The sequence below is a fragment of the Puma concolor genome, chromosome E2 (assembly GCF_028749965.1).
Source record: "Puma concolor isolate L17-30 chromosome E2, mPumCon1.1.hap2, whole genome shotgun sequence".
Classification (NCBI taxonomy): Eukaryota; Metazoa; Chordata; class Mammalia; order Carnivora; family Felidae; genus Puma; species Puma concolor.
In genome coordinates this window covers 19,831,523-19,852,610 of record NC_141681.1, presented here as the reverse complement: position 1 = coordinate 19,852,610, position 21,088 = coordinate 19,831,523, and the positions used below count along the sequence as shown (strand labels likewise).

At 57.7% G+C, this 21,088-nt stretch overlaps 5 protein-coding genes across 16 annotated transcripts in view; 3 read left to right on the top strand and 2 right to left on the bottom strand.

Moving 5' to 3' along the window:
- Positions 1 to 1,990, top strand: part of PHAF1 (phagophore assembly factor 1) — a 31,016-nt gene extending 29,026 nt beyond the window's left edge. For all 3 annotated transcript variants that reach the window (XM_086689235.1, XM_025920764.2, XM_086689238.1), the window contains exon 17: positions 513 to 1,990. In XM_086689235.1, coding sequence (XP_086545361.1) covers positions 513 to 599 — 87 coding nt within the window. In that variant the 3' untranslated portion in view covers positions 600 to 1,990. The remainder of the gene's footprint in view (positions 1 to 512) is intronic.
- B3GNT9 (UDP-GlcNAc:betaGal beta-1,3-N-acetylglucosaminyltransferase 9) lies at positions 1,577 to 5,696 on the bottom strand. 2 transcript variants are annotated; one of them, XM_025920841.2, is made up of 2 exons: positions 4,398 to 5,696; positions 1,577 to 4,019 (listed from the first exon to the last, which is right to left on the bottom strand). In XM_025920841.2, exons 1-2 carry the CDS (start codon positions 4,558 to 4,560, stop codon positions 2,779 to 2,781), a joined length of 1,404 nt encoding a protein of 467 aa, XP_025776626.1. In that variant the 5' UTR covers positions 4,561 to 5,696; the 3' UTR covers positions 1,577 to 2,778. The 2 variants fall into 2 exon arrangements, with proteins under 2 accessions (XP_025776626.1, XP_086545360.1); XM_086689234.1 differs by having other exon boundaries at positions 4,372 to 4,497.
- Positions 5,697 to 6,280: 584 nt separating this feature from the next.
- TRADD (TNFRSF1A associated via death domain) lies at positions 6,281 to 11,849 on the bottom strand. Of its 4 annotated transcripts, XM_086689226.1 has the most exons (6): positions 11,766 to 11,809; positions 10,849 to 10,938; positions 8,660 to 8,818; positions 7,530 to 7,807; positions 7,236 to 7,437; positions 6,281 to 7,088 (listed from the first exon to the last, which is right to left on the bottom strand). In XM_086689226.1, exons 3-6 carry the CDS (start codon positions 8,808 to 8,810, stop codon positions 6,778 to 6,780), a joined length of 942 nt encoding a protein of 313 aa, XP_086545352.1. In that variant the 5' UTR covers positions 8,811 to 8,818; positions 10,849 to 10,938; positions 11,766 to 11,809; the 3' UTR covers positions 6,281 to 6,777. The 4 variants fall into 4 exon arrangements, with proteins under 4 accessions (XP_086545352.1, XP_086545350.1, XP_086545351.1 ...); XM_086689224.1 differs by lacking the exon at positions 10,849 to 10,938 and having other exon boundaries at positions 11,766 to 11,849; XM_086689225.1 differs by lacking the exon at positions 11,766 to 11,809 and having other exon boundaries at positions 10,849 to 11,633.
- On the top strand, positions 11,711 to 15,660 carry FBXL8 (F-box and leucine rich repeat protein 8). Of its 3 annotated transcripts, none has more exons than XM_025920821.2 (3): positions 11,711 to 11,984; positions 13,603 to 13,798; positions 14,394 to 15,660. In XM_025920821.2, exons 2-3 carry the CDS (start codon positions 13,647 to 13,649, stop codon positions 15,364 to 15,366), a joined length of 1,125 nt encoding a protein of 374 aa, XP_025776606.1. In that variant the 5' UTR covers positions 11,711 to 11,984; positions 13,603 to 13,646; the 3' UTR covers positions 15,367 to 15,660. The 3 variants fall into 3 exon arrangements, with proteins under 3 accessions (XP_025776606.1, XP_086545348.1, XP_086545347.1); XM_086689222.1 differs by lacking the exon at positions 11,711 to 11,984 and adding an exon at positions 11,992 to 12,531; XM_086689221.1 differs by lacking the exon at positions 11,711 to 11,984 and adding an exon at positions 11,992 to 12,700.
- On the top strand, positions 15,404 to 21,066 carry HSF4 (heat shock transcription factor 4). 4 transcript variants are annotated; one of them, XM_086689208.1, is made up of 14 exons: positions 15,404 to 15,740; positions 15,913 to 16,361; positions 17,058 to 17,166; positions 17,256 to 17,383; positions 17,483 to 17,607; positions 17,881 to 17,956; positions 18,098 to 18,162; positions 18,688 to 18,790; positions 19,045 to 19,172; positions 19,294 to 19,521; positions 20,056 to 20,161; positions 20,250 to 20,315; positions 20,441 to 20,510; positions 20,789 to 21,066. In XM_086689208.1, exons 2-14 carry the CDS (start codon positions 16,239 to 16,241, stop codon positions 20,938 to 20,940), a joined length of 1,479 nt encoding a protein of 492 aa, XP_086545334.1. In that variant the 5' UTR covers positions 15,404 to 15,740; positions 15,913 to 16,238; the 3' UTR covers positions 20,941 to 21,066. The 4 variants fall into 4 exon arrangements, 3 of the variants coding, with proteins under 3 accessions (XP_086545334.1, XP_086545332.1, XP_086545335.1); XM_086689206.1 differs by having other exon boundaries at positions 19,996 to 20,161; XR_015244749.1 differs by lacking the exon at positions 20,789 to 21,066 and having other exon boundaries at positions 20,031 to 20,161.
- The last annotated feature ends 22 nt before the right edge of the window (positions 21,067 to 21,088 follow it).

Sequence of the window (21,088 nt, the reverse complement as noted above, 5' to 3'; positions counted from 1 at the left end):
CACATATTTGAGAATGTAAATACAGTAGGAGAGGAAACGCCAGGGGGCAAGTGGGGCTCACCACAAGAGTGTTGGGTACCTTTGCATGCCATATGAAAGAATGTGCTATGGGTAAGTGTCTATAGAGGCCCCACTGGCTTGGGAGAGGAATGGGCTGTCCCTGTTTTCTCTTTTGGTTGCTACACCCAAATAACTTCAGTAGGCCCCAAGCAGTTCCAGAAGGACTGGATAAATAGGTATAGTGAAGTTGATGTATTCCATGAAGAGCAGGCAGTTTCTGGGCCAGAGATGAGCTCTAACATGAGTTGGAGGTGTTTAGGTATCAGCCCACCCCTGTGTGCAGGTGTTTTGTACATGGAACAATCCACTGTGCACAGGAGCTGCTTCAAATCCTTTCTCTGCAGTCACAGCCCCAGTACTAGCCTCACTGGTGGTTTTTATGGATGATTGCCTGCCCTGCCTACATCCCTTCTTCTCCTTCCCTTTGATTCCTTGTCCTCTACTCACACCAGGTCATGCAGAATAACCATATTGCCTCGGTGACCCTGTATGGCCCCCCCAGGCCTGGTGCCCACCTGAGAACAGCGGAGCTCCCCTAAGGACATCACCGCCCATGCCCCTCTGCCCTGTGGAGATGTGCATCGCATCCTATTCAGCAGGCTTCCATGTGCCACCCTGTGGGTTTTCTTGGACACCCTGCCAGTGTTGAAGGGCTGTTGTGATGTTCTGAGGTGGGGCTCAGACTGGGTGCTCTGCCATGGAGTGAGAGGCCCAGATATTCCTCTTTCTGTCCTCGGCTTGCTGGTGCCAACAGAGGACACCGACTGCAAAGAGAAGCACAAACTCTGAGCCTTGATACCTGGACCCAGGAGACCTCGACTAACACATAAGGAGGCAGGGTTCTTTCTCCCCTGCCCCACACACATTGGGAAAAGTTGGGACTCTTTCTGTGGCTGAGGTCACAGGCACCGAGGACGAGGATGAGGTCCTGCCTTTGGCCCATTGTTGCCACGTGACCCTTAAGGCAAGCAGGTAGCATGTCCATAGTACTTGGTTGCAACTTTTGCACTACATCTACTTTAGTTACTTGATGAGCTGGCTGTGGCCAACGTGGCCCACCTGCCCTTCCCTGTTCCTTCCTTGCACGCGCTCCCTACCAGGCCCAGTAGGCACACCCAACTGGTTGAAACACAACTTTTTACCATCTAGGTATGTGCCCAGGCCTTGTTCCTACCCCTCTTGGAGCCAGCCTTCAAGGTCACCTGTGCCCCCACTCTTCCCCAACATGGCTGGCAGGCTGCATGTTTCCATCCTGTTTGCCTCTTTTATTTAATGCCAAAGTTTTAGCCAAAGACATCTTCCTCCTTTTGTTGTTTCAGCATTCTGTTCTGCACTGAGGGCTGGCTCTCTTGCCCCAACCCTGGGCAGTGTCCCCTGGCCAGGCCCATTCATGGTTCAAGGCCTCTGGGGCTCAAGGAAAGCTGGGCTGCTCAGTCTTTACATGGGTCTTACTAAGGAAAGTAGCATATGTGCTTTAAAAATAATCCTTTTGAAAAGAATTGAGAAGAGAAATGTATAATTTTACCCATTTTTAATATTTTGGTCTAGCAACTTGTGATACATAGATGACAATTTTGTGAGTTTTTCAAATGTGTGTACATATTTTTGTAAATATGACTCTTTTGTAATTAACTCATGTACAGCCTCATCCTGTAGAGTTTAACAATGAATGTGCAGGGGACCTGCCCCAGGCTCCTAAGTGGTTCCTGGGTTACAGCCAGGCTTGTGTGGCGCTCCCATAACTTTGTGACTGACTGGTGTCTTCCTATTTGGACTGTGGCCTGGCCGGAGGACCCCCCTCCCCCCAGCCCACATTACATCCCACTGTTGGGGCAGCCAGGACTATTCCCATCCTCCTAGAATAGGGGAACCTTCCTCATGCCCTGCCCATACCCCTCCAATAAAGGCCTATGCCCTCAGCAGCAGCTTACCACGTGCTGTTGCTGGGATGTTTGTACTAAAATAAACATGGGGGTGTTGATTTTTGAGAAAGTGGGTGGTTGAAGAATATGGGTAGTTTTATGGTGGTAGCTTTATCTTGGGTTCTTTGGCTCCTCTGAGTGGGGCAGCATAGCCTCTAGTAGGAGACTGGCATTGTTGTATGGGTGAAAGTTCTGCAGTGGGGAGACTCTAGGTGGGACCATGCACTCAGCTGTCCCTGTGTGCCTCTGTCCCTGGTGTTCCAGCCAGACCAGGGCCCAGGAGGGGTTGGCTTCAGGAAAGACCTCAGAAGATTTAAAGATCTGCCCAGGGCTGAAAATCTGATTTGGAGGTGCAGGTGGGAAGCCAAATGCCTGCCTGGAGGACTGAGGCCAGGCCCCCACACCTCCTCCAGCCTTGGAGAAAAAAAAACAAAAAACTATATCTGCAGCATTCTAGGGCCTCCAAACCAAGGACTAGGGTCAGATTACGTGAGCCTCTTACCACCACCCATCCCAGCTCCCCAAAACCTATTTGGTAGTAGGAGGACCAAACGTGTCCCTCTTTGGCAGAGCCTGGTGCTCTATGGCCTCAGCCCTGGCTGTCTCAAAGGACTACTGTTCGAATGGTTCCAGGCCAGCAGGAGCCAAGCACAATCTTAGTTCCTTGGGGCCCTGTGGAGGCCAATTCCTGGTGAAATGGGGCTAGAGTTTGAACTCTTCAGCCTCTGGGAGAGAATTACATACACGGCAATAATTATCCTGGGTCTGAATGAAAGGGATCTTGGAGCCATGAAGTCTAGGAGTCCCACCGGAAAGAGCCAGCAGCGGCAGGCCAAGGACGCGCACAGGCTGGGCCATGGGGCCCGTTCAGCAGGCGCCACATAAGCCAGATGTCGGCCGCCGAGAGCCCGTGCACTACAACTAGCTCCCGGTAAAAGCAGGGGTCAAAGGTGCGCAGGTGCGGCGCGGCTGAAGGACGAGGGATGCCAAAGGTGCGGAAAGCAGGGTGAGGTTCCGGTGTGAGCCGAAGGCGCTGTAGACACATGCCCAGAAAGACGTCGTCAATGGGGAAAAGCTCAACCTGTGCACAGGCGCCGGCCAGGCGACGCAGCGTAACCCCTGAAAGCACAAAGCCACCACCACCCGCGTAGGCCGGGTAGGCCGGCAAGCCATACACAGCCTCTGGGATGTAGTATTTGCTAGCCCGCGCGCGGATTGGCCGAGCCTGCACAATCACGTCACCCGCAAGCAGATCCTGCGCCGGGTCCCGCGGCGCCAGGAACTCCAGTAGGTTTCCCACGTGCACAAACACATCTGCGTCGCCCTTAAAAACGAAGCGCACCTCGGGACAGTAGGCAGAGGCCCAGGCCAGAAAGTGGATCTCCTTGAGCGTTAGGTTGAAGAAAGTGTCGTCAAAAGCCCAGAGCAGGATGTCCGCGTATGCACGGCTTTCGGCACGCAGCAAGGCTGGCCAGTGGGTTCGCGTGCCCTCCCCCTCGGCGTCTGCCCTGTCGGTGCCCGTGCTCCTGGGCACGCCCAGCAAGAACACGCGGCGCACGAGCGCCCCCTGCACACGGCCCTCAGCACCCCACGTCTGGCGCACGGCCTGGCGCCGCTCGAAGTCCGCCGCCACTGACTTGACGGCGATGAGCAAGTCGGGTCCACCTTCAGGTGCGCCATCTCCTCGGCATTTGTGCGGCTGATTAATGAGCAAGGGGAAGCGCCGCTGGTCCTTGGCGCGTAGGTAGCGGCCAAAGTCGAAGGGTCCCGTGGGTGTGGGCGGCTCCGGTGTGTCCCCTTCGTAGAGCAGGGGGGCTGGGGCTGCGTCCGCGTCCCGTGCCTGGAAGACTCTGAGTCCCGGAGTAGGCGCTGCCTCTACCTTCCCATGCGCTCGGGGTGCGTTGGTCGTCGGGGTCGCGCCCTCGCGCTGTGTGTAGAGCAGGAGGCCGAGGGCGGTGCCAAGGAGAAGCGTGATCGACGCGTCCCCGCGTAGGCGCAGCCTCCGCCTCATGTCCGCGTGGCTCACGCCCCCGCCCCCTGCGGAGAAACTCAGTCAGGGGCCCCTGCCGCGAAAGCCAGCGGCTGGTAGGGGCTCCCAGCCCCTCTCTCCCCAGGGGGAGGGGGCTGAGACCACAAGCCGAGGGTCTCCGCTACCAGCCATTCGTCCTCCGGCGTTTTCCTTCTCCGGGCCGTGGCACCCCACCCCACCCCCACCAACATTGGGATGGGCACCCTGAAGGGGCTGGAAGTTCCTCCTAGTAGCCAATTCCCACCCCTCAACCCCGGCCCAGGACGGTTCCTCAAGGCCGGGAGCCTCGGAGCCTCGGCCCGATTCCCAACCCGCCCTTCCCGCGCTGAAGCCGAATCCCTTCCACCCCTCCCTACCCACCACGTCCTTGGGATCCCGACACTCACTCTCGTCCCTTGGGAGCGGCGCGGCCCCGGACGCCAGGGCTCCGGGGCTCAGCGCAGGGTCCCAAGGGCAGCCATGAACCGGGCCTGGGCCAAATGCAGCGTTGGCAGGAAGGGGGGCCGGGGCCGCTGCCACGTGACCCTCCAGCTGTGCGCGCCGGGACATCTGGAGCTCAGCTCCGCCCTGGCGCCTCAGGGAGCGCTGTCTCCAAGTGGGGGCTAATCTCTGAGAAGAATCCCCACAGGCAACTCTCTGGGAAGGTCTGAGAAGGTGGGTTCTGGTCTCGGTGTGGGCTCAAATGCCCCAAATCTGCCTTTCCGTGAGGGCAGGAAGAAACATTAGCCTTTCTGGTTAATCTCCACACCCCCACCTCTTCGGAGTGGGACAGGGTCTTGGCTGGCAGGAGCCCAGGGCAGGCGGGTCCCAAATCCCTGAGGCCCAGCGTCTTAGACATCTACTTGGCCACTGTCCCAGACTATCTTGGAAGAGCCTCTCCTCAGCTCACCAGCAGCCCTGGTTCTACCAGGCAGGACCTATAAATTATAAATGGCCCCGGACACGTGGCTGCCTCCCTACTCCTGGTTCTATGCTCCCCCACCCCCACCCTCCAGCGGGCGTGCACACACACACACACACACACACACACACACACCCCAAAGACAGGTCATTCAATTCTCACAACGCTGGTAGCAGCTTTCATTGCTCATGTCCAGGTGGGGACAGTGCCTTTCAGGGAGTTAAGTGACTTGCCCAGCATCATATAAGCAGAAAGTAAGAGCACTGCCCCAGGTCTTCTGGAACTCTTCCCTCTGTCCTCCTTTGCCCCCTCTCTCCATCTATCCACTAGGACACGGGACAGGGGGTCAACCCCCTCTGCTTTAACTTCACAGTGAGCACTTAAGTCTGTTTCCCCAGAGGCACCTCTTGGGCCCCCTGGTCCCTAGTGCCCCAAATCAGCATAGCCTCCTGCAGGCCTGGGCCACTGCAGGCCAGATTGGATGGACAGGGATGGTTCAGCTAGGGGATTCCTGAAGCATGCCGTGAGCAAAGGGTTTGATCCGGGACCCAGGTGGGCAGAGAGTTGTTCTGGAGATTGAGGGCCTCCATCTCAGCAGGCAACCCCACCCTCCATCTAGCTGACAAAAGCTGAAACCCTGAGGTCCTCCTTCACTCTCACTCCTCATCCAGTGTCATTAGGCCTGCTATCTTTCATCCTAAACTGCTCCTAGTGTTCATCCCTTCCCTCCATCTCTGCTGCCAGGGCCCTAGCCTAGACCCTCTCTCTCCTCCCCTCCCCTCTCTCCATCCTCCTCCCTCCCCATCTCCCTCCTCACCAGCCTCCCAACCTTAACTCCCCAAACCCTCTAAATGGTTCTCACTGGCCTCAGTATAAAATCCAAACTCTATAAAATGGCTCACCAGTCCCCAAGCTATCTGCTTCCCATACTTTTTTTTTTCTAATTTTTTTTTCAACGTTTATTTATTTTTGGGACAGAGAGAGACAGAGCATGAATGGGGGAGGGGTAGAGAGAGAGGGAGACATAGAATCGGAAACAGGCTCCAGGCTCTGAGCCATCAGCCCAGAGCCTGACGCGGGGCTCGAACTCACAGACCGCGAGATCGTGACCTGGCTGAAGCCGGACGCTTAACCGACTGCGCCACCCAGGCGCCCCTGCTTCCCATACTTACCAACTGGTCTGGTCTCTCTACAAACCCACCCACCCCTAGATGCAGCCATTCCAAACTTCCTCTTCTAACATTCCCCAAGACCTCACCTGAGGCTGGCTATGCCCAGAATGTTGCCATTCTCTCAAACCCCCACCGTCTCCCCTATTCACACTCCTATCTCTCCCCAGAAGCCTAACCCCTATTTTTCACATCAAAAAACAGGTGATATTTTATTACAGTTGCTTAATATCTGCAGTCCGACACTGAGTATAAACTGGGGCCAGGCAGTTTCATGTATCTTGTTCACCACAGTATTTACAGCACCAGGATGATAACTAGGACACAGCAAGTGCTTAATGAGCAGTTACCTGTTCAGTGAGTGAAGAGGTAAGGGCTGGCCAGAAGCCCTTCATTTGGGGTGGGCAGACTGCTGCAGCAGGTCACCCATGCACTCTGTCTCTGTCATAGTATCTGGAGCCAAATCCCCAGTGGCACCCCAGTAGGCATGGTGGGTGCTTGCCCAACTCTTGAAGAAGGCAATCAACACTGCCCAGCAGCTCCAACAGTTCGGCTAAGTGGGGTTATAAGTGTGGTCTCAGAGTCCCATGGATGGACAGAGCTCAGCAGTAGCAGCAGAAGGGACTCTAGGGTCATCCAAGTGCTCCAAACCTGGGCTGGACAACTGGCCGTTCGTCCCTTTCTCTGGTACCCAACCTAGGCCAGGCCGCCATCGGGATTCGCCAGGCCCAGCAAGTCCTCTGCCAGGCTGGTGAGCTCGTTCTCCTCTAGTGCCTCTACCAGGCGCTGCAGCGTGGCGCGGCGACCCTCGGCCTGCACGAAGCGCCGCAGCAGCTGGAAGGCCTGCTCGTACAGCCCGTCGCGCTCGTACTCATAGGCCAGTGAGTCGAGCGCCGGGTCCCGCAGCGCACGACAGCCTCGCTGCAAGGAGCGCCCCACTTTGCGCCACTTGAGGCCTACTGAGCGCGCGAACGTCTGTTGGTCCTGCAGGCTCAGCGGCCGGTTCACTGCGGGGGGAGCGGGAAGCAGAATGAGCTCGGGAAGCCAGGAGCGGTACCCTCCATTCCCACCCAGGTACTACCCGGCCCAGACCTTGCTCCTCCCCAAACTCCATCTTCCCAGTGACCCTGCCTGCGCCTCTGAGCGCGCCTCACCTATGGGCTGACCCTGGAACAGAAAAGTCTGGCCAGATGGCGGCGGCGGCGGCGGCGGCTTCTCGTCTGAGAGAGAGGCATCCAGGGACTGCGAGGGCACCGGAGCGACCTCCACGTCGCTACCCTGGCCCCCTGAGCCGCATGTCAGATTCCGGAGCGCATCCTCTAACTCAGAGAGCTCGTCGTCCCGGAGCCGGTCAGGCTAGGGAGGGCAGTGGGGGGTCGTCGGTAGGTGTGTTAGCTGCGGATCCCCCGCCCCACCCTAACCTGGCCCTGGCCCTGGCCCAGCCGCACCTTCTGGGCGAAGATGCAACTCAAACAGCGCTCTTCATCCGTCAGCAAGGTATCCAGTCGCTCCACGCCAGCGCGCAGCTCCAGTTCCAACGGCACCGAATGCTGGGCGAGTGCTGCTGCCAAGCACCCTTGCAGCGCGGCGCGCAGCGCCCCCTCGCGATAAGCGCGGAGGAAGCGGCTGCAGGGCTGGCGTCCGCAGAAACGCACCTGCACAATCAGCTGCGGTTCACTGCGGTGGATCTTGAGCATCTGCAGCACCTCCGGACTCCCAACACTCTCTGCGGAGGCGGACAGTCAGGCGACAGGCGGTCCCCATGCGGGGCCGTTCTCCAAGCGACCGTAGTGGGGTGAAGCCCGCGCAGACTCCCTCCCTGTTCCTAGCTCCCAGCTGGGAAACAAAACTGGCATGCACACAGCAACAACCCAAAATGAAAGCCAGAACCTATCACAGGGAGCACCGTAAGACGGAATGGGTGCCACCCCAGCCCCATCGTTGAAGCCTCAAATGAGGGTGGGCAAAAGGGACATAGGGAGAGGCTTTGCAGCACAGAGAGGGGCGTATGCCCAGGGCAGCCAAGCCTTCTGGGTGGGCACCCAGCAGGACAGTGGAGGGAGAGGTCTCAGGTCTTCGGTCTCCACCAACTGTGGCTCCCACTGCCCGGGAAGGAAGCGGATCCCCCAAACGGCTTCAGCTTCCTGTGGCCTCTGCCCCGAGAAGGGAAAGGGGGGCTCCCCCGAAAGGTAGGTACTAGGGAGGGGTCTTGGGCAAGGAGTGCTGCAGTGAGAGAGGAAAAGAGAGAGATGGGCGATTAGTAGAAAGCAGAGAGCTGGCTGGTCTGGTGAGTAGAGGGCATCAAGCAGGTGGGGGGGCGTTAGTGCACATATAGGTAGATCATACACAGAGACGGGGACACATGTCTACACCCAAGGGCACACATGCATAAACAGAGAAGACAGACTTATGAAACCAAGCACCCCTCTCGCCTCCTCCCCACCCCATCATATCTTTTCCTTAACAGGGTGGTTAAGCAAGGGGCCCACAGAGTTCAGGAGGTGGGGCCTCAGCCCCTGGCCCCGCCCACAAAGGCCCAAGTTCCCCTCCCTCTTCAAGTACCCCCCCACCCACGCACCTGCCAGTGCAGTCCGCAGAGCCCTGTACACCGCCACCTTCTGCTGGGGGTGAGCGTAGGCATCAGACAGGACCACTTTATCCAGCGAGGACTCCACAAACAGGTATGCGCTGCCCACCCACTCCTCGAGCCCATTTGGCCCACTCGCCATCTTGCCTCCTGGAGACACAGACAGGCATCCAGATCACCCCAGCCCAGCCCTGGAGACAAGTGTCCAGTCCTGCATGGCCCAGCTGTCCCCACCCAGCTGGCACACTTGTAAGGGGAAGTTTATCCCACAGGCAGCCCCTTGTGCTTCTGTCTCTGCACAGCCCAGCCCAGCTCAGCTCAGCCCAGACTTGGAGTGAGTACTGTCCATCCACTATCTTCTCAGAGAAAGCCCAGGGTCACAGTGGCAGAAAAAGAGAGATACTATACTGCAGTGGAGGCAGAGAAGTTCTGCTCCCCACCCCCCACCCCACCCTCAGGCCAGGATGTCTCCCTTATCAAAGCTGATAGGAGACATCCTTATCCTGGGCAGTGTCCATGCCGCACAGCCAACCGAACCCATGTCCTGGTATGCCTTCAGCTTAAACTTGAGCCCCGAGTATCCCTTTGGGACCACAGCCCCCCCATTAGGTTTTCTCACCTGCATTCCTACCATACCTCCTGGCTTCACTTCCAAGGATACCTGTTAGTGTTGACGTGCCCAGATTCCCTCCCCCAATCCTGGCTGAACTTTGGGGCCTTCCCTCTTCTACCCATGTGCCTGTTGGGGGCGCTAACCCCACTCCCTAGCTCCAGGTGTGAGCGAGAGAAATAGGCCTGGCCAATTTTCATATTCCACTCCCCTTCCTGAAATAATTAGTTCAGAGTTGGGTATAGGATTCAGGTGAATCAGAATCAACCTGCAACCTTGGCTGGACCAATAAGAAAGAGACATTAGTTTCCCTTCCCACGGGGCTGAGCTGGAAGGAAGGATAAGGACTCCTTTGCCACTGCCTGGAAAGAGCCTGGCTGAGAATAAAACTGACACAGAAGGAGACAGAGCCAAGGGATGAAGAGATGCATGCCTAACCATACTATGCCCCTGGCTCTAGCTGCACCCTGAACTTCTCAGTTATGTGAGCTAAATCATTCCCTTTTTGTTCTAAAGTCCTTGGAGCTGGGCTCTTGTCTTACACAACTCAAATTGTTCTATTACAGATTCCCTCCTTGTCCAGACAGAGCCAGGGCCCCTTGGTGCTAGTATCTCCTCCATCTATCTTCTGACCAAACCCTAGCCCTAGACCGGGGGGGGGGGGGGGAATTCCCATGAGGCAGGATGGTGCAGCATGATTCTTCCTCCCCACCTTCCCTGGGGCAACATCTTACCCTTTTCCTAGAAACATTGGCTCAAGACCCCACCTCCTCCCTCACAGTCACACTTCTTTATCTCTGATCGTCTGTATTTATATACAGTGGGCTAGGAGGGGGTGCTGAGCCCCAGCTGTAAGCACCCAGGATGTCTTTGCTGTAGGCAGAACAGATGGGATGGCCCCAGCTGGCATCCATTTACATGAGGAACAGGGAGCCTCAGCAGGGGGGGGGGGGGGGGTGCCAGAGGGTCCCTTGGACTTTGTTGGTTAGGGAGTAGGAATCCTGACCTCAAAACAGAGGTTGCATTTCAGATCTGCCCCCAGATCATAACCTGAGAGCCACAGCTGGGACAGTAACTAGCCAGGCAGGGACCCTCCAACATCACCCAGACATGATGATGGTCCGTCCCACCCTCAGTATGAGCACAGGGGACATGCATTTTGAGCCTCCCTCCCCCATAACCTTTTGGTAGAAAATATATTAATACTTGTGTATTTATCCAAAGCAATAGTCTGTAAATTAACAGGAAGCTAGCTAGCAGTATTTACCTCTGCAGGGGGTGGAGAAGGAGATTGGGGGGCGGGTATTTTCATTGTATTTAGCAACATTCTAATTTATGTAAAATAGACATATTTGCTTTGTATTAAAAAGCAACATAAATTCGAAGCAAAAAAAAAAAAAAAACGGGGTAAGACTCTATAGGTGATAAGTGGGACCAAGAGCAGTACAAGACAAGTGACAAAAGTGAGGAGCCCAGGGGGAGTGGCCCAGAGGGCAGGAAAGTGTGGGAACCTGCCCTGAAACGTTTCTTCTTCCATGTCTTCTTAGCCCCCTGACTTGAAGGTGCTGACCTCATGAATGTGGAAGTTGCAGCGGTGGGGGTCTGGGACGGGGCCAGAGTCTGCCCATCAGGACTGTCAGGGCGGGCGGGCCCTGGAAACCTGAAGGAAGGGGGGGATGTTCTATCACACTCACTAGTGGACAAATGGGAGTATTCAAACAGGTTGGGCTGGAGGTCTGGAGGGTCAGATAATAGGATTGAGACGAGGACGGGGACCCTTGGCTCGAGTTATCCACTGAGCAACCTCTTCCTGCGTGTCGTTCTACAGAAGCCCCTCCTCGGGAAGCCCCGCGCGCGTCATCCACCCGCAGTCCGCCTCTCTGAGGGCGGGGCCGGGCTGGGTCAAGAAGACTCTTCACTGAGCTGAGACTGAGAGGGACACGCGGGTACCAACTAAAGAAAATAGGCCCCTACTACCAGAGGCCAACCAGGCGCAGGGTCCCATTAATATAGCCTAACTGTCCTGGGGCAGCTCCACCTCCGGTTGGGTGGACAGCAAAGGCCCGCGGCCAGAGCCTCTCAAGAACTGCATCCATCCTGGCGCGTCCCCCTACTCAGCTGCCCCTCTGCCCAGCCTCCAGTTGCGCCCACCCTCGTGCTGCGGTTTCGCAAGTGCAATTGGCTAGGGCGGGAACAGGTCTCTGCTCACAGACAAAGTCAGAACGAGCCCCGCCCCGCCTTCCCACCAGTAGGAACTTGACCACCCGCCCCCCGCCACCACCGAAAGACCCTAGCTGGGATGAGGAACGCTAGTGCCAACGTCCGTACACTCTCTTTCGCCTGCCAAGGAAACACCCCAATAGGCCGCCGCCACCAGCTGGCCCGGGCAGCAGCGGGTGACAACCGCGCTGCACCCACGCTCCTGAGCCGGGATCCGCCTCTGTTTCTGCCGGCACCCGGGAAAGCCCACCCATCCTCTGCACTAACCTCGCGGCCTGGGCCCAGCCCGGATTCCCACGCCCGCCCTGCTCCACTGGACTAGGCTGCTTCCGGGTGTGCGCGGAGCGCAGGGGCGGCGCCCCAGCCGGAGCAGCCCCGTCAGCCCGGGCGTCCCGCCCCCCGTGTTCCCTGTGACTCCTTCCCTCCCACTGTCCTCAGGCGCCAGTCCACAGCCTCTGGGCAAAGCCCCCTTGGTCCGTTGAGCAGGTAAGACACTGGCGCCCAGGGTTAGACGGCGGGAAGAACTGCCCACAGCAAGAGACTTTGGGCACTTGCGGCACTTACGCGTCCAGGGGACCCCAAGGGAGAGCGCTGCCTCGCTTTCTCAGGCAGGAAACAGATCAACAAAGAGGCACCCCCTGGGCACCATAATTTTCTAGTGCCTCCTGGAGGCTTGAGCTCGATCATCTCTGACCTCTCCTACTCCTTGACACTCAGAACGGGGTGCCGGTGGGTCCAAGTTCAAGCCTGGCCGAGGGTATCTGAAGACCTAAGGGTAACGAGGCGCAAATTGCAGCAGGGACAGTTAACCTGGAGAATATGGGAAAACAGAAAACTAGCAAGTGGTGTGAAACGTGTAGGAAAACCTTCAAGCACTCTAAAATAAATTGTCAACTTCGAAGAGGATGCACACTTTCCAACAAAGGCCGCGCTCCGGGATGGGTCTGCGGAATTCCTGCTGAACCTAAATCGCCCAACCTGAGCCTGTACTGCTCCGGGATCAGGATTGAAACTTGAACCCAGGGCCCCTCAGGTCTCAAAGCCCGAAGCTTTTCTCCGCCCCTCCGGCCTTTCTCAGGAAGCACCCGGGACTTCTCCCCAGGGAGGGGAGAAAAGGAAGGAGCCTTCACTCAGAGCCGTTTCAGCAGTGCCCCACCCGCGCCCCCGCTTCCTGATTGGCTGGTGGTCCCTGCCAATTAAAAGTATTCTCCAATGCTTTCGCCCTATTAACCTTATCGTCACTCTCTAGTGACTGACAAGGCTAGGACGTGGTTTCTCAATTGGGACCGGTGGAGTCAACCGGCACTTCTCAAAATTCAGATTCCTGGGTCCTACTCTTTCCAGAGAGCCTGATTTAGTATGTGGGCAGTGGGATCTGTATTGTGAACAAGTGTGCGGGTGATTCTACTGCCCCTGCCATCTGAGAAGCCCTCATTTCAAGGGCCCTTGAGGCGAGTCTTGGGCCCAGTCCTTCCCTGGAACTTAAGAGTTCAGGGAAGGAAGCAGTTCTGGAAGATGTCTGGGAGACTAGTCTGGGTAGTCCGGATGGGGAGTGTGTGTATGGGGAGGCAGTTAGAGGCCAGACGAGCTCTTTGAGCTGGGGAGGGGGTGGGCAGGGAGGGAAGGACGATTTGTCCCAAGTCATGTACAGTGCAGCTCTCCACCTTCCCCAGGGTAAACCTTAGTAACTAGGAGAAAGACCCGATAGCATTTTCCAAATCTACATGTTCGGCTTTATCAACTTCGCACATAGGTCGTAGCTGTATTTCTTCTGGTATAGCATAAAATGTAGATTTGTTCAACAAGTGAGGATGTAGTGTGAAAGAATCTTTAAGCATCCAGGGCCAACCTCATGGTTCTGAGGCCTGTTCAGTGAGAGGCACAGGGTCTCATGCTTAGTTTAACACCTTGGTCAAATGCTCTGCTGTCACTGTCTTGAGATTATTAATAATATTTTCAGCAAAGAGTCCTGTATTTTCATTTTGCACTGGGTTCTGCAAATTATGTAGCAATTCCTGGGCCACAAGCATTTCTACACATAGGTTCTGGTGGTCCCCTCAACATTTTGGCTTTCTTGAGCCCAGAGACGCCCTTCTCTCTCCAGGCAAGAACTGCTGTTAGCACGGAGCTCCCACCCCGCCCACGGTCATGACAGAGCCTGGAGAGCAACTGCCAGAGGAGGTGCTGGCGCTTATCTTTCGCCACCTGCCCCTGCGGGACCGTGCCACTGCCTCCAGGGTCTGCAGAGCCTGGGCTGCTGCTGCTACCTGCAGCGCGGTGTGGCACGACACGATCATCAGGTGAGCGGCCCCTCCCTCTCCCTCCTCCCCGCCTCCCTCCTGCCTTCTCCCTTTCTCCATGGAGTTGGGGGTTAGGGATATTAAAAAGCACAATCATTACTAACATTTATTGGCCACCTATTATGTACTAACTGGTGTTCTAAGTGCCTTATGTATATTAATTTATTTAATCCCCACGAAAACCTTATGTGGTAGATAGGTAGTATTATTATGTCCATTGCACAGATAAGAAATTGAGGCAGAGATTTAATCACTTTCTACAGGTCACTCAGGTAAGGAGTAGCTGAGTCAGAATGGGAACCTGACAGTTCAGAAGCCATGCCACGCCTCTGTAGAGACCTCGGAGAAAGCCCAGTTCCTAAAATATCATTGGCTCTCGCTGCCAGAGTTTCAACTAGTGACAGGCGCATCGCATCTTAAGTCTTCTAAAGGGATAGGGTGGGAGGTCCCCCTAGAATCAGCGGCTACTTTGGGGCAACCAGGAATGATCAGGACTGGGAGGTGTATTGTAGGGGGCAGAGTGGGGACTGTAGGGTGAGGGACAGGCAGAGGCCTCTCGAGGCCAATGCCTTTTCTTCACCGTTCTAACCACAAGTTACGACTGTGAGCGAGAAGGTACGCTGCTACCATATCTGTCCGCCTGCCTGGACCACGTTCACAATCTACGGCTGGAATTTGAGCCGTCGAGGGAGCCGAGCCGCAGGGCGGCCACTGAGTTGCTGACGGCACTGGCGGGTCGTACCCCAGGGCTTCGAAGCCTGCTCCTGAATTGCCACGGAGAAAAGCCCCTCTTCGACGCAGGCCGCGACATCCTGGACGCCGTGCACGCCATCTGTCGGGCCTCCTGCGCGCTGCGTCACCTCGACCTTCGGCGCTTGCCTTTCACACTGGACGACGCACTGGTGCTGCAGGCGTCACGCGGCTGTCCCGAGCTCCGAAGCCTTTTCCTAAACAACTGTACGCTGGTGGGCAGCGTGAGTCCAGACTCCGTGCTAGAGCTACTGAAGGCCTGCCCGCGTCTGCGCGCCCTTGGGCTGCACCTGGCCAGCCTGTCGGGCACCGCCCTCCAGGTGTTAGCGGCGCCAGACCGCGCGCCTTTCGCTCACTTGGCCCTACGGTGCGCGTGCCCCGAGGACGTACGCGCGCCCCCCTTGCCCGAGGAAGACTGGGCCGCAGTGCGCCGCCGCCACCCAAGCCTGGTCGTGGAGCTGGAGCTGGAGCCAGCGCTGCCTGACGAGAGCGTGACGCGGGTCCTGCAGCCTGCCGTGCCAGTGGCTGCGCTGCGCCTCAGTCTCTCTGGGGACACCGTAGGTCCGGTGCGCTTTGCTGCGCGCCATTATGCCTCAACCTTGCGCGCGCTCGAGGTGCGCGCCGCTGCCTCAGCGGAGTTGGACGCCGCGCTGGAGTTGCTGGCTGTGCGCTGTACGGACCTGCGCGAAGTACACTGCTTCTGCGTCGTGCGACCCTCCGTGCTGCACGCCTTCCGCGCGCACTGTCCGCGCCTGCGCAGCTACACACTCAAACTAACCCGGGAGCCACATCCCTGGCTGCCCACTCTTGTGGCGTGATGGCTAGCCGCCTCCCCAGCAGATATGTGGCCACTGAGATGCTAGATGCATTTGCCTAGGCGTGCACCTACTACTAGCCCGCTCCTTCAGGACTCTGTTGCCTCGGGACCAGCCCCTGCGTCCTGAGTCCCATGGGTGTATTTCCGTAGTGGGATCACCCTCCTTCAACCCCACTTCCCTATGGAAGCTCCGCTAGCTCCGCGTCCCTGGCATGGGGAGCGGGGTGGTGGGGAGACAGGACACAGGCTCAGGCGGCGCCTCTGGGGAGAGTGTGAAATAAAAAAATCCTGCAGCGACACTGCGTCCTGTGCAAGGCGGCGCTGGCTCTGAACAGGGAGAGCAGGGAACCCGCAGAGGCCAGAGGACCCCACCAGGTAGGCGTAGGAGAGATCATTTGTACTGATAAGCTACGGCTGCGGCTGCGGCGGTCAGGGACCGGGCACTCCGCATCCTTGGAAAGACAATGTCTCAGAGTTCTTCGGGAGGGTGCCAGCTTCTCCTCTCCGCACCCCCACCCCTTCACTTCTATCTGCCCTCTCTATCCAGGCCATGGCCATCACCTTCTAGACTTTTTCAGCCCACACCAGGCCGCGCACGGGCGATTTCTCCCTAAGAACAAAGGGTGGCACTCGAACCCAGGTCTCCGTCCCCACCGCACCCTCCACTCACATCGGATCCCAGCCTTCCCTTTCTGTCTGCTGTTGCTGCGGCCGCGGCCTGAGCCCCGCCCCGTGGGTTCGCACGTGGCCCCCGCCTGACCCGGCGCCCGGAGGCGGAGTAGGGAGGGACGGGCGGCAAACGCAGCACTTTCCGCGGCTTTGACAAGCCCGCGGCGCCCGGGCCCGAGCGCTTAGCCGGGCCGAGACTGCGCCATGCAGGAAGCGCCAGCAGCGCTGCCCACGGAGCCGGGCCCCAGCCCCGTGCCTGCCTTCCTCGGCAAGCTGTGGGCGCTGGTGGGTGACCCGGGGACCGACCATCTGATCCGCTGGAGCCCGGTGAGGGCTGGGGCCCCTTGATTTCCCCAGTGGTCCCCAGGATCCTTCCACGTCAGTGAACATCCACGGCCACCCAACCCCCGCCTGGGATAGGGCTGTGGGTCCCCCAATTCAGCTGTCCCGGGTAGTTTACCTTGGAGGGGGTGTGCGAGATGGAGGTGAGGCGACTTCCTACGGACCGAGGAAAGGGTAGGTAGGAGCCTTCTGGAGACCTAGAGCCTGAGGGATCTTTGAGGTCAGTTAGTTCCCACCCCACCCCAGCAGACAGATCGGAAAACAGAGACCAGAAGAGGGAGGGAAGGGCTGGGGCTGGTTCTAGCTCAAAGTAACATCTTGGGTCTGGGACCCGTCCAGGGCTGGAACCCAAAAACTCTGGCCTTTGCTCCTCCTTTCCGAGAATCCAGTAGAGATTTTTGGGTTGGGCTAGGGTAAGAATATACTGTGGTGGCCCCAGGCTAGGCCTCATAGCTGGTGCAGTTCTGGCCTCGTCCCATGTCTCCAGGAGTGGCCGGTCCCCAGCGGAGTGAGAGAGAGAGAGAGAGAGAGAGAGAGAGAGAGAGAGAGAGAGAGAGTGTGTGTGTGTGCGTGCGTGCGCGCGCGCGCGCCAGAGCGCGGGCCTGGCCGTGGGCGGGCACGCCTCACTGTGTCGTCCCGTCTCCGCCCGCACCGTGGGTGGGCGGGCGGCGTTCTTGGCAGAGCGGGACCAGTTTCCTCGTAAGCGACCAGAGCCGCTTCGCCAAGGAAGTGCTGCCCCAATACTTCAAACACAGCAACATGGCGAGCTTTGTGCGGCAACTCAACATGTGTGAGTCCTTAGGGCGAGACGGGAATTGGGTGTGAGTGACTTGGTGCGCGGGGATGGGGCAGTTCACTCCGCCACGCCCCACTCCCTAGACGGTTTTAGGAAGGTGGTGAGCATCGAGCAGGGCGGCCTGCTGAGGCCAGAGCGCGACCACGTCGAATTCCAGCACCCGAGCTTCGTACGCGGCCGAGAGCAACTACTGGAACGCGTGCGGCGCAAGGTGGGTACGGCATGCAGGAACCAGCACCCCCGGTAGAGGTGTTGAGACGGCTGGCCGTGTTCTAGATGACTCTGATCCGATCGTGCTTCCCACCTACAGGTGCCTGCGCTGCGCAGCGACGACGGCCGCTGGCGCCCCGAGGACTTGGGCCGGCTGCTGGGCGAGGTGCAGGCTTTGCGGGGAGTGCAGGAGAGCACCGAGGCGCGGCTGCGGGAGCTCAGGCAGTGCGGGGGGGGAGGGGGCATAGGAGGGGGGAAGGGGGGAAGGGGAGTCTGGACGAGGGAACACTAGCTACCAGGCTGTTCTTCTGCACAGCTCCTTCCTCTCTCGTGTCTTGGTGCCTCCATCCAGACAAATGGGCTGAACTGTGGAACTCTATTCTCTATGGATGGACGATCGTCTGAGTGGTCGTGGGTTCAGGCCTGCCATTCTGTGGGGGGTGGTGACTGGGCGGACTCTCAGGTGCCTCAGCACCCCTCCCCCACGCCTTCCCGCAGGCAGAACGAGATCTTATGGAGGGAGGTGGTGACTTTACGGCAGAGCCATGGTCAGCAGCACCGGGTCATTGGCAAGGTGTTCCTCTCCCCCTACCCCACTTCTCTCTTCCACTCCTAAACACACCCACCTCCTCTGCCGGGGCGGCGAATCCACCTGGAAGTGCCTTGGGTTGGGGCAAGGTCCGAAGTACGAATTAACCCTTTGCTTCCTCTTTAGCTGATCCAGTGCCTCTTCGGGCCACTTCAGACAGGGCCCAGCAACGCAGGAGCTAAGAGAAAGCTGTGAGTGAGAAAGTCCGGGATGATGCCCCCCTTCCACACTCACTTCCAGGAGCCTCTCTGTCAGAGGCTCCATGCCTGAACTCCATCTCCTCCAGTAGACCCCTCACTGGGAATCCTCATTCTTCTTCCCTGCAATACCGTTTTTCTTCACTCCATGGCAATGTCCCCAAGGGCCCACCTCCAGGGCTTTCCCCCTCTCTCCCCAGCTCTACCACCAAGTACCCCCATTCCCAGATCCCTATGTTCCAGGACCTTCTCCCCCAATTCCACCACCCCCAGCAATCCCTTCCCCCTCACTCCAAAGCATCCCAACAGCAGAGGGTCTGGGGCTGAAACCATGCTCCCTCCCTCCCCTCTCCACCCCCAAAGGGCCCCCATCTCTGGGTGGAGCCCCTTCGGCCTCCAGCATGTGACTGATGCCCTGGCAACAGGCCTCAGCTCTGCTGACTTGGCTGCTGGGGCCTGAGGGAGGGAGGTGCAGGCTGAGAGGCATGGGGGATGAACCTGCCCCGCCCCCCTGCACAGGTCCCTGATGCTGGATGAGGGGAGCTCATGCCCAACAGCAGCCAAATTCAGTGCCTGCCCCCTACCTGGTGCCCTCCTTCAGGATCCCTACTTTATCCAGTCGGTAGGTTTTTGCTCCTCCTCCCTTCCCTAGGGCATAGCTGGGATTATGGAGAGCCTATTCTTTTCCTCCATTCCCAGAAAGGAAGAGAAGGTGGAGTCCAGCTTCTCCTCCCCATGGCCCAAGACCCAGGTTCCCCAACATGGACTGAGCCTACCCCCTCAAACCTTACTCCGTAGACCTGGTCCATGTGGGTACTGGTTGGGTTCTGACTCTTCCTGTGACTTGAAGGACTGGGCCTAGTTGTCTTCTTACAGCCCCTCCCAGAGACCACCTTGGGCCTCACCAGCTCTCACAGGGCCAGGGGCCCTATCATTTCTGACATCCATGAAGACTCTCCATCCCCTGATGGGACCAGGTTTTCTCCTTCCAGTGGTGGCAGGAGGTAAGACAGACAGGGCTGCCCACCGGGGAGCCTGGGGGGGATGACCCGGCAGCCCAGATGGCTATGGGGGAATGGAGGGAAGTCAGTGCAAGGGTCTGGTTGAAGCTTTTCTCTGGTGCAGGGAGAAGGGCCTGGCACTGCTCAAAGAAGAGCCGGCCAGTCCAGGGGGGGAAGGCGAGGCCGGGCTGGCCCTGGCCCCAAACGAGTGTGACTTCTGCGTGACAGCACCCCCACCGCTGCCTGTGGCTGTGGTGCAGGCCATCCTGGAAGGGAAAGGGAGCTTCAGCCCTGACGGGCCCAGGAATGCCCAACAGCCTGAACCAAGAGGTCCCAGGGAGGTACCTGACAGGTGAGCAAAAGAGTCCATTCTTGACTGTGAGCCCTGTGGGCTACTTTTCCAGACAGACCACCACTAACTAACTTCCCAGCCCTGTCTGCTCCTTGGTGGCTGAGGGGGAGGTCCGGCACTATGATCTGAACTAATTTCCCAGAGTTGCTCTAAGAGTACCTGCATCACAGTTCCCTGAAAAGTAGAAATTCCCATCAGGTCAATCAGCATATCTATGGTAGGGTTCAGGAACCCAGGAACACTTATTGTGAAGGAATTCATTGGGGTGAATGGAAACATTGTAAAGTACACAATAGTTTAAGAACCATTGATGTTGACAACTGCAAAGAGAGGGTATATATCCCAAGACCCTACCTCCATAACCCAAACCTCAGGTCAAAGGTAGGAGGCAGAGGCATTCTTTAAGTATACTCTAGGTGGGGAGTCCTCTCCTACCATTTTGTAGATGTCAGATTTTGATCCTGATGTATCCAGAATCCTTGGGAATCTAATGGGGGTGAACACTGCAGGCCGACAGCAGTTCTCTGTGCACAGGGGAACTCTGGGCCTGGACAGGGGCATGCGGAGCCCAGAGAATCTTCTGCCTCCCATGCTGCTTCGGGCCCCCCCTGAAAGTGTGGAGCCTGCGGGGCCCCTGGATGTGAGTACACCTTCAGCAGGGCAGGGGCATGGGGCTTGGTGGGGTTTGTGTAGTCGGGAAGGCACCACTGACCCAGAGCTTCCCCCAGGTGCTAGGCCCCAGCCACCAAGGGCGAGAATGGACCCTGATGGACTTGGACATGGAGCTGTCCCTGGTAAGGTGAAGGTGGGGAGGGCAGGGGTTAGGGTTGCTGAGCCAAGCCCTTAGCCAGCGCCCGAGAGAGCTCTCCTTCTCAGTTCTCTTGGTTGGCCAGCTGCTTCCTGGGGTTTTCCTATGCAGATGCAGCCATTGGTTCCAGAGAGGAGTGAGAATGAGCTGGCAGTCAAGGGGTTAAATTCTCCAGGGCCAGGTAACAGTTGTGGTGACTCAGGACGAGGGGGGAGGTCCTAACTGGTCTGAGCTACCAGGATTGGGTAGGCTGGGCAGTTTGTGTTTTGGAGGGAAATCCCCAGAGTTCTGGCAGCCCTCTGAGAGCCACCCACCCTCTTGCTGTTGGGTGAAAGCAGGGAGGTTAAGAATGGATGTTTCATCCTAACTGACCAGAGGGTAGGGCAGGCAAGGCTCTCCTTCCTCAAAGATAGAAGGAAGAGCTGTTTCTCCCTGCTGAGCACAGTCCAATTCTCCTAGGGAAAGACTCCACACTTGGGGCACCACTCCTGCTGGATGTCCAAGCGGCTTTGGGAAGCCCAGCTCTCGGCCTTCCTGGAGCTTTAACGATTTACAGCGCCCCTGAGAGCCGAGCCTCCTACCTGGGCCCAGGGGCCAATCCCTCCCCCTGAAACCCGCTCTGCTTTGAAGCCAGCCCTTCTCAGCTTCCTCGTGCCCCCCTAGAAGAGGCTGATTGAAGACCCTGTTACTTCTCCATTACTGAACCCTGCACATAAACTGCATTTTTTTTTTCTGTGTTTCTGGTCTCTTTTCTCTACT